General features: G+C 44.7%; 1 protein-coding gene across 1 annotated transcript; it reads left to right on the top strand.

Moving 5' to 3' along the window:
• Positions 1-1,579: 1,579 nt before the first annotated feature.
• On the top strand, positions 1,580-8,116 carry LOC146349648 (cytokine SCM-1 beta-like). The gene is made up of 3 exons (XM_084841682.1): positions 1,580-1,663; positions 5,692-5,812; positions 7,326-8,116. Exons 1-3 carry the CDS (start codon positions 1,594-1,596, stop codon positions 7,426-7,428), a joined length of 294 nt encoding a protein of 97 aa, XP_084697808.1. The 5' UTR covers positions 1,580-1,593; the 3' UTR covers positions 7,429-8,116.
• The last annotated feature ends 3,095 nt before the right edge of the window (positions 8,117-11,211 follow it).

The raw sequence follows: 11,211 nt of genomic DNA, 5'->3' as shown, positions 1-11,211 counted from the left end.
TTTCATGAGAATCAGTCAACAGGAAGGCAATCAAAAAAAGGTGACCAACTCCTGACTTTGAATTATATATATGAGATAAGATCCAGATGAGGCAGAGGTGCTTATGGTTAGCCAAAAGGTGGATGGGGTTACATTCCTCCTGAAGACTCAGGTTCACAGTTCAGGTGTATTCCTGGATTCAGTCCTGGATCTGGATGACCAGGTTTCGGTGGTGGCCAGGAGAGCATTTGCTCCTATTCTTGCAGATGTCTGATCTGGCCACAGTCACACATGCCTTGATTACATCCCATTTGGACTGCAGCAACACGCTTGGTGTAGGACTGCTTTTGAAAAGTATCGGGAAACTTCAGCTGGTTCAGAATGTTGTGGCCAGACTGTTGACCAGGGCCAGGTACAGGGAGCATGATGCCTTTATTACAACAACTTTACTGGCTACTGGTCTGTTTTGAGGCACAATTCAAAGAGCTGATTATCACCTATCAAGCTCTATATGGCTTGGGACTAGCTACTTGAAAAACCACCTTCTCCCATATGAACTGGCCCGTCTTTAAGATCTTTGGGAGGCGCTTATTTTGTTATGGCAACCATCAAAGGCACGTTTGGTGGGAACAGAAAGAGGACCTTTTCAGTGGCTTCCCCCAGGCTCTGGATCTCCCTGTTGATGGAGGCTAGGATCATCCTCTCTTTGTTGTCCTTCCGCCAGCAGGCAAATACATTTTTATTCAGGTTGGCACTTTGGCATGTAGGCTAGTCTGTCATGGAAGGTTTTTTTTAATTGGTTGGGTGCCGTTTCCTTATTTTCTATTGTTGTGTTTTTAATTGTGCTTTTAGTTGATTTGTTTTTATGTTATATTTTAATTAATATTTTGTTTTTAATCTGGATTTTGTTAGCCATCTTGAGCACCATTTTTTGGCAGAAAGGCAGGCCATAAAATAAATAAATAAATAAATGCACACAAAAATGCATATATTAGGGGAACTTACATTCAAAAATGCTCAATGGGAACATTGCCTGCAAAAATGTGTATATTAGGTAAAACTGTGTACAAAGATGCGTGTATTAGGAGAAATGCACACAAATTTTCATGTGATGGAAAAACTCTGAAAGTTCAGGACAAACTGAAATTAAGTCTGGGAAGATGAGAAACTAAGAGAAACAGAAATGGACAGATTTGTCTATCTGTATTCTCAACACTGCTTTAATGGTAACAAATTTTGCCTTGGTAGAAGGGTCTCCTTGGGTTCTCTATTGATATGATCTGGTTTTCTGAGCTGCATTTCCTCGCTGGTTTGTGCATAGTGCATCATGACTCCACATGCTCATAGCTGAGTGATAACACATTATTAGTTTTGTGCCTAAAATAACACTAGCTTGTGAAGTGTTTAAAAAGTGACCATATTGTGGCAGGAAAAAGCGGTCGATGTGGGGCTAGCACAGAAGAAGTGGATTTTCCCTCCCCACACCTTACCCTTTGAAATTTCTGCCTCTCATCTTTCCCATTACACCCTTGAAGTGTCCAGTGGGCTATAAAAGCCTGGTGAATGCAGCCTTGGATTACTTCTCCTCCCAGCACCCTAAGGAAAGGATCAGCCATGAAGCTCTATGTGGCAGCCATCCTGGCCATTTGCTTTCTTGAGAACTTCAAGGTGTGCATTGTCAGAGGTATGGTTGTTTTTCAGTTCAACGGTAGTATCCAAATTGCTATTCCTGTTGGCTTCTGTGGGGATCTGACTTTCTCTCCAGATCCTGGATCTGTTTTATCCTGTATCCAGGTTCTAGCAACAGTTACTATAAGATGCAAAAACTTCTTTTAAGGATGATTGTATAATGGCTGTGCGCGTGTGTGTGTGTGGGAGCTAAACTATCGTGTGATTCTGTTGTACCACTAAAGCATTCAGATCTCTTAGGAAGATGTGAAGCTGGACAACAGCTGTTTTTATTATCCAAATTGCTGTTGCGCTTATTAGCTATATCAGTGGAGGCTGGTGGCTCTGATTTTGGTGGGGCTGCGAATCCATTCTGGATTTCGGTCAGAACCAGCCAGAACTCTAAAGGAGCTCTCCATAGTGCTGAACCTTATCCCCAGAATGGGTTCAGCACCTGAATCCCAGAATGGATTATAGAAGGAAACCTACTAAAATTGGAGCCACTAGCCTCCATTCAGTTATAATACCCTCTTAAAATGTGTGAGGTGCTTTACAGTCTTCCAGCGGGGTCCAGAGATCCCTTCTGTGCAAACAAAATCACCAATTCTGGGCAACCATAGTAATAATCAAGGTAACCTGATGAGGGCAGGAGCTGCCTATCCTCACCTTAAAGCACTTGCAAATTTGCCCTGAATTGCATCCCTGTTGTGTCTATTTCCATGCATCCATCCAAGTCCCCAAATGCACAGAAAAAGATCTGCAGTTCTGCTGTTCTGATCTGGGATTCCCTGATATGCCGAACGAAAAATTTTTGTTGCCTCAAATGGAACCTAAACAACACTTTAAACATGTTGCTGCATTAGGTACTGATTAGGTTGTTGGTACTGTTTATTTCATTTATAAAGATAAAAAATAGAATAAAATGTATTTTCAAAAACAACAAAACATGTTGCTGCATCATTCAGATGCCAGTTCTGCCTTCTCTCTCCACCCTCCCCCTCTGCCTAGAATGGCCATCCCCCTCCCATGCACACACACAGTAGCCATGTACACATCCCCCCCAGCAAATGCATCAACAAAAAAAGGGCAAAAGAAGACACAGATTTGCACAACATTTGTATATACTAATGTATATGTATAGATTCATTAAATAGAAATATCTTACATCTCACCCTAGTGGGGGGCACTGTGATGAGGTGCCCTGGGTGCCTGCCTACTGAATCTGTTATCCACGTGCCAACTCTTGATCGGCAGTTTCAGAGCTCCTGCTGGCTTTGCCATCATAGGGTTCTTTATCTTTAAAGTTGACTGGTCTTGGGACCAGAGAGCTCTTCAAATGGAGGACTGCCCTCCATAAATCAGGACACATGGCTGCCCTAGTGCTGTTTGAAAGGGGACTGCTTCACCCTACCAGGTCTAGCCCTGTGGAAGAAGCACTCAAGTGGATTTCTGCATGCAGATGACAGTGCAGGGTGTCTCCACTTGTCTCCATTATATTAAGATAACTTACAGAGTGCTGCATGCAGGGAAAAGCTTTCTTTGCGTGTACCACATCCTTTGTGTATGCAGAAGAGCATCACTGGATTGGGAACTGTGATCATTTTGATCCTCATAAATCTGTCAGTGAAACTTCTTTCATTCCCATTTTACCAATGGGGAATTCAGAAGGAGGGTAGAATAATACAGTGAGGATCACAAAAGCAATATTTTCCTGTGGTCACTTCTGACAATGGTATTTGTTGAAGATGAGAAAAGTATTTCTCCTTTCAAAACAACAACAACCCTCAAATATGTTGACTTTGATTTTGTGCAACACTTCCAGGGCAAACTATCAGAGAATGTTTCATTTGAAAAAAAAATACATAAGAAACTGCCTAAGATGCTTTCCAGAAGTTAAAAAGGCTGTTTTTTTTGTTTTTAAAAACTATATCTTTAGTGCTATGCTTGCATTAGCTCCAAACACTAATCCAATGCCAATCTGGGTACTGGTTGTGCAATATGATTTTCTGTTCCCATTCCCTGGATGTTGGGGACAATCTTGCTCTGGGACATAGCCCCCATTGAGTTTGCCAATTAAAAACAAAACAAAAAAAGTGTGCTGCAGTTTTGGAAAGGAGGAATGAGCAGTCTGCAAAAAGCTGAATTGCTTGTACATCACTTTGAGACCCTAACTAGTGGAGGAATGCAGCTAATGAATGCTATAAGCACTTTAAAAATAAAAAAATAAGCAAAGTGATCCTGATGTGGCAAGGGAGGAGGTCACCTTCATGGCTGACATCAGCATCTGGCAAAGCCAGGGGGACCATGGATGTTTGGAGAGCATTTTGAATTTTGTGAGTGTGTACACATGATGCAGACCAGACCTCTGAGGTGTCGTTCAGCTGTAACCACTGGAAGCTGGTGGTTCTGATTTTGGTGGGGCTTGTGAATCCATTCCGCATTTCAGTCAGAACCAGTCAGAACTCTAAAGGAGCTCTCCAAGGTGCCAAGCCTATTTGGGGGATGAGGTTCAGCACCTTGGGGGAACCACTTTACTGTAATGAGGTTTCATGAAGATGGGAGGAACAGGGAAGAAAAACAGGAAAGGGGAAACAAGGGAACCTAAAGCCCTATTCAGCTGTTATGCCTGAATAATGTACAGGAGCATGTGTAAGAGGCATGGAGCCATGCGCTCTGGACACCCCCCCAAATCCTCACATGCCTCGTCCCCTACATCCTCGACTTCCCCATGTTGAGTGGGGAGTTCTGAAGGAAGCTTCTACTCGTGTTCATTGGATCATGAGTAGAAGGCTCCATGCCACCGGGAACCCTGCTTTATAAGGGTGTACGGGGGGGGGGGCAGGCATGACATGCATGGCCTTGTCCCTCTTACATGTGTTCCTGTGCCCTACTGCATAATGCCTGAATAGGACTTAAATCTTGCCACTGTCAAAGAACTGATCAGACCAGTTTTCTGACAGGGCTATATATGCACAGCTGCAGCAGCTGGACCAGAGAAGGAACATGAGCACATGGTTTACACATATGTAGGTGTTCCTCATCCAGTTAGGGATGCCTGCTCCTATGCACATATCCCCCTGAGATGGACTGAGGCAATTGTGATAACTGGGAAATGTTACATCCCTGCAGCAGAAATGCAGCCTTGAGGAAAGTAGGGATGGCATGAGCATCCAGTTGGGACTCAAAGCCCGGCAAGAAGTTGCTGGTTTGGCCTCCTGGACGCCAGTTCGCGGGCCTGAGCTCTTGCCCGACTCATGGGGTGCTGAGTTGGGCAAGAGCTTGGGTGCCCGCTCCCTCAGTGAGGAGAGGGGAAGAAGGCAGCGCCTCTCTTCCTTCCCCCATCCTCGCTACAGCAGCAGTGGCGCGGGACAGGCTGGCCATTTTCCATAAGTTTTCCTGGCCTTATGGAAAATGGCCAGCTTGGCCCTTGCTGCTGCTGCTGTAGCAGGTGGAGTGGAGGGAAGAAGGAGGCACCTATCCTTTTTTGCCCTCCAGCTCCTGGAGGCCAGGGCAAGAGGCTGGGGACTGGCTGCCGAGGTCTTCCTTCCCCCTGCTGGCCCTTGACAGCCGACGTGAGGAAGAAGGGTGACGGTGGCACCCCAGCGCTCTCACCCTGGCCTCCTCTAGAGAAGACCAGGGCGAGAGGCTGGGGGCTGGCCACCAAGGCCCTTTCCCCAGGCGCTGGCCCTTGACAGCCAGCGAGAGAAAGAGGGGCGGCTCGCGCAGCTCATGGGTAGGTGGGGCGAGCAGGGAAGCTCGCCGAGCAGGCCGGGCTACGCAAGCTGTGGGGGGCAGTTCATTGAGCTCCCCCTGCCCTGCATGAAGATGGGTTTGTCCATCCCTAGAGGAAAGATACCTGGATCCCTCCCTGTACTGAATGAGTAAGAATTGTGATTGCTCGCACTGCAAACTGAATAGCTGGTTTCCAGAATGAGATCTGTTTATAGACATGTAAGAACTGGAGTTCCAATTTAATAAAAACAAATACCCTTTAAGAAGGATCACTTTGGTGTTCATTTATCTTATTTTATATCTCTTTTTTAGGAGCTGTTGGGGTTCAAACTATGGCACACAGCTCCTGTGACGACTTGCATACAAGAAAAATAAACCCTCAAAGAATTGCTGGTTATGAAATGTTAGAAAACAGCCCAATAGAAGCTGTGGTGTGAGTATCTTGCCTAATCTTCAAGAGTATAGTAGCTGACAAGCCCAGAAAAAACAAATACTTCATTCATAGAATCATAGAATAGTAGGGTTGGAAGGGGCCTACAAGGCCATCGAGTCCAACCCCCTGCTCAGTGCAGGAATCCAAGTCAGAGCATCCCTAACAGATGGCTGTCCAGCCTCATCTTGAAGGCCTCCAGTGTGGGAGAGCCCACCACCTCCTAGATCATTGGTTCCATTGTCATATTGCTCTAACAGTCAGGAAGTTTCTTCTGATGTTCAGCCAGAATCTGGCTTCCTGTCACTTGAGCCCATTATTCCGTGTCCTGCACTCTGGCATGATCGAGAAGAGATCCTGGCCTTCCTCTCAGTGACAACCTTTCAAGTACTTGAAGAGCGCTATCACATCTCCCCTCAGTCTTCTCTTCTCAAGGCAAACATGCCCAGTTCTTTCAGTCTCTCTTCATAGGGCTTTGTTTCCAGTGCCCTGATAATCTTTGTTGCCCCCTTCTGAACCCTCTCCAGTTTGTCTGCATCCTTCTTAAAGTGTGGTGCCCAGAACTGGACACAGTACTCCAGATGAGGCCTAACCAGTAGGGATGGTGGAGAATTTCTCCACGAATCTCGGGGAGGCCGAATGCCAACGCATTCGGCCCCCCAAAATTGTTGGTGAAATTCTCCGCCCCCCCGCCCCCCCTGGGATGGGACTTACCTCCCTCGAATGTCCCTCTGGGCGGCGGGTCCTGGCGGGAGTTCGGGGGCGTTTCGTCGGGGGTGGGGGCGGCGGCCGGTCTTCCGACCGGCTGCCGCTGCCGCTGCCATTACAAAATAAAGTAAAAAAAACCACACACACACCCATGATAGGCTACGTAATGATTAATGTAGACTATCACGGCTAGATTTCCAAAGGAAATGCAAGTAATCATCCCCTTATTGAAGATTGGAAGGGGCTGTGACTGGGAAAGAGTGGCTTATGACAGCTTGGGTATGTAGTTCACACTGAATGCTGCAGATCAAGCAGATCAGTGTACAAGAAACCCGAACTATTGTCTAGAAGTATTAGACCCCTATTGTAGATTGGGCTGAAGCTGAGAGAGTAGTTTAAAACAACTCCACAATGTTATCCATTGCTTTTATCCCAACATTGCAGGTTTGGGTGAGAGAGTAGTATATACAACAACTCTGCAGTGTAGTTCACTGTTATACGCCTACTGCAGGTTGGAGGATAGTGAGAGGGCCCTGCAATGTAATCCATTATCAGTACTGCAGGCCAGAGTGGGAGGCTGAAGCTGGTTGTTTTCTCAGTGAAATATCCTCTATACCTCTGAGGGTGCAGCAAAGGTCAATCTACAAAAAAAACTTTAGAAAAAAATAACTAAGTGAGGAAATGCCCAATAAGACAGGCATAAAACTTTGACACAGTACGTTTCACATTTCAAGCACAAATATGCACCACATTATGCCTTTGAGTTAAAAACAATAAACATACTGATGTCCCTTTGATTCTCTCATAGATTAATCACCAAAAGGAGTGTCAGGATCTGTGTGCCACTTGATCTTCCATGGGTGAAGGGCATCATTCGCTTCTTGGACCGAAAAACCAAGACTGGAAAGTAAAAGAGAACTTCATCTAGACCTGAGGCCACAACCTTCTCAACAGAAACATATCAAACCATCAGTAGCTGCTGCTTGTAACTTTTGCCAGTGGTTCATTAGAAAATATTTTCTGAATCAATACAGTTTGGAATTCATTCATCCATTAAAGCAGGGCTGATTGAATGATGGTCATTTAGTGCTGCCTTTAATCTTTAAGAAGCCAGCTCAGTTGGTAATTTCAGTTGTAGCTAACAGGATATGGTGCACACAATATGCCCAATGTTAAAATTGGATTATTATTATTATTATTTAAATGACTCTCAGCCTTCTCCTCTCCTCTCCCGCTATCATCCTTCCCACCCCTAATCCCTGATTCCTCCTGGTATTTCCATAATCTGATTTGAAGTTGGCCTGGATGATCTCCTGGAGGTCCCCGCCAACCCTGTGATTCTGTGATCACGACAAGGACAGGGTTAACTGATTAAAGTTGGTAAAACCTGCTGGACAGGTCTGGCCTGGATAATCTATTGTTAAGCAAAAGTCTGAATCTGGTGTGCTAATTCCATGTGTGTCAATGCGGAGCTCTGGAAACATCTTTAGGGTGCAAGCCCTCCCCCGAAACCTAATGGGGGATCAGTGTCAGCTGGAGTGTGAAAGCTGTGAATCTTCCATCTATGCTCAACCTGTACATATGTATAAATAAACCATAAATCACAAGACCCCTATAAGCCTCCAGTGGCCTCATTCCAAGGAACAAAAATCCTGGGTAAAACGCTTGTGTCCCTGGAGTTCTCACCACTCCAAGAGTTGGGGTGTGTGTAACAATACATAGGACATACCATTTTGCTGTTGTGAGCCATTTGTGGAAATCTCTCCCCAGAGAGGCTCTTCTGGTGCCTTCTCTGTTCTCCTCTAGGGTACCAGGCAAAAAAGTTCCCATTTCCCCAAGCCTTTGAAGTTTTCAGTCTTTGCTCTGCTATTTTGAATATGATGTGGTTTTACTGTTGTTTTTAAAGGGGTTGGATTGAGATTTAGTCATATGTAGAGTAGATCCATTGAAATCAAGTCCCATTGATTTTAATGGGTCTGTTCTAAGTATGACTGGATCTTGATCCAAACTATTGTATTTCTGTCTTCTGTTGTAAACTGCCCTGAGATCATTTTGATGAAGGGAGGTATATAAATTACCCACATAAACAAATAAATATGGGGCTTTTCTAGTTCCAGGATTATTGTGTATGAATTTTACATATAAAAACACATACACACACACACACATTTTCTATGTAAGCCCACTGATTCTGGATGTGTGAAAGCAGTGTGTTTGTCTGTCTTCTGCAAAGCTCTAATATGTATTCTGAGTATTTCTATTCACATGGGTAAAAGGAAAAGAACACATACCCTGGCAGAATGTGCTACATTTGTCACAGGGGCACACCCATAACATAATATGCCCGACAGTTTCACAAAATAAAGGGGGAAGTAAACCTGTTCTTAATTTCTTCAAACTTCTACTACTTTAAGAAATAACACTCTTTGTAAACAATATGTGCACATAGCAGCTTTACCTTAAGCTGAAACAGTAAGAAAGATATTTACTGAGTAAGAAAGATAGTAAGAAAGTTTCTTAAGTAGTTTTGTATAATGTTAGTAACTTGGGGTGGGGGGAGGGGAATAGCAGGCAGGAATACAATACTGCATTTTTTAGGAATATGTTACCCCTTCACAATTCATACACAGCCCCAATGAAGATGCTTCAAAGCATCAAAAACACCTAGAGATAGCTGATGTTAGAGTTAGTTCCTACACTGTCTCACACATGGAGGTCCTGAAGTGGGTGGGGGAATGTTATGTACATGAAAATGTTACATGGAGCTGTCAGGCCTAGTTCTCTCGTAACACAAACAATTTAGCACAGGATTAAATTAAACAATGAACTTGTTTTATTACAGTGAGATGGAAACACAAGCAATCCTTCAGAGTTTGTGGCACAGAAATTTCACAGAGGTTATAGCCCCAATGAATAAGTTAATTCAAGTAGGAGCCCAGACAGGGTTGTAAATCCAGCATTAGGTTTCAAGACGCAATCCAAACAGAACCTGGGAGCAAGATTCTGAAGACCAGCCATGTAGTCTAAGATAGAGCTTCAAAGTCCTAGGTTTCTAGACTTACAAGAGTTCAGGATTCAGGAATAATTTTCAGAACAAGGTCCCAAGAGCATGGGAGGTGAGGCAAGCCAAAAGATCAAGGTTCAGGTATAATCCAAACAAGAGAGTTTTCTGATACTAAAGATGGAACCAATTACCTAGGGAGGTGGTGGGCTCTCCCACACTGGAGGCATTCAAGACGAGGCTCGACAGCCATCTGTCAGGGATGCTCTGACTTGGATTCTTGCACTGAGCAGGGTGTTGGACTCGATGGCCTTGTAGGCCCCTTCCAACCCTACTATTCTATGATTCTATGTTGTATCTGCAAAGCTCCCCGGGCTCTGCAGCTGGGTTTAAACAGAGCTGGGAAACTTAAGAGTTCTTCACCAGTCCACTGATCCCTGCAGACAAACTTTGTTTGTAAATTTGAACTACACCTAAGTGGCTGTTTCTCTTCCAATCTCTTTAGACATTTTTGTTCTTAAGGAGACAGGTTTGAAACCCTCCCTTCCTGTGCCATGAACAGTCAGGGCCAGAGATATCGGAACAAGGATAACTGTTTTGGCAGTTGGCCTCTGTATGCCACCACATTGAAGTTGAAAGGAAACACACCCAGATGGGAGCAAAGTCAGGACTTTCAGCTGTAATTCAAGGGGTATGACAAAAGTGGGGCACTACCCATTCAGGAAGGACAGCCAGTGGCATACACCCCCCCCATCATTGGTGGATCATAAGTAATGGAACAATGGCTGACAAGCAGCTGCATGGCCAGGTGTGGCCTGTTTCCTGGGTACCCCATGACCCATCAAGTAGAGAAAAGGCCTGGAGGTGGTTCTGAGTGTTACATTTGCATTTGGTAGCTGTTCACTGGAACTCCCAACATGAGGTCCAAAGAGGTGTCCATGCGAGTGAAGGAGGCCATCATTAGGCTGAGGAAACAAAATAAACCCATCAGAGAGATAGCAAAAACATTGGGAGTGGCCAATACAACAGTTTGGAACATCCTGAAAAAGGAGGAATTAACTGGCAAGCTCAGCAACAGCAAAAGGCCTGGAAGACCACAGAAGACAACTAAAGTGGATGACCACAGAATTCTGCTCATGGTGAAGAGGAACCCTTTCACCACATCTAGCCAGGTCAAGAACACTCTTGCGGAGGTAGGCATGTCATTGTCAACATCTACAGTCAAGAGACAGCTGTATGAATGTAAATACATAAGCTTCACAACAAGGTGCAAACCACTGGTAATGCTCAAGAACAGACAGGCCAGATTAGCCTTTGCCAGCAAATACCTACAAAAGCCCGCCCAGTTCTGGAATAAGATTCTTTGGACGGATGAAACCAAGATTAACTTGTACCAGAATGATGGGAAGAGAAAAGTATGGAGAAGGAAAGGAACAGCGCATGATCCAAAGCGTACCACATCATCTGTCAAACATGGTGGAGGCAGTGTTATGGCATGGGCATGTATGGCTGCCATTGGAACCAGGTCACTGGTGTTCATTGATGACCCGACTGCTGATTAAAGCAGCAGGATGAATTCTGAAGTGTATAGGGCTATACTTTCTGCTCAGATTCAGCCGAATGCTGCCAAACTGATAGGACACCGCTTCATATTGCAGATGGATAATGACCCAAAACATACAGCAAAAGCTAC

This window comes from Heloderma suspectum, chromosome 3 (assembly GCF_057233095.1).
Source record: "Heloderma suspectum isolate Gila_16-S chromosome 3, 16-S_ref, whole genome shotgun sequence".
Taxonomy (NCBI): domain Eukaryota; kingdom Metazoa; phylum Chordata; class Lepidosauria; order Squamata; family Helodermatidae; genus Heloderma; species Heloderma suspectum.
The sequence above is the reverse complement of the archived record's forward strand: the minus strand, read 5'-3'. Positions and strand labels throughout refer to the sequence as shown.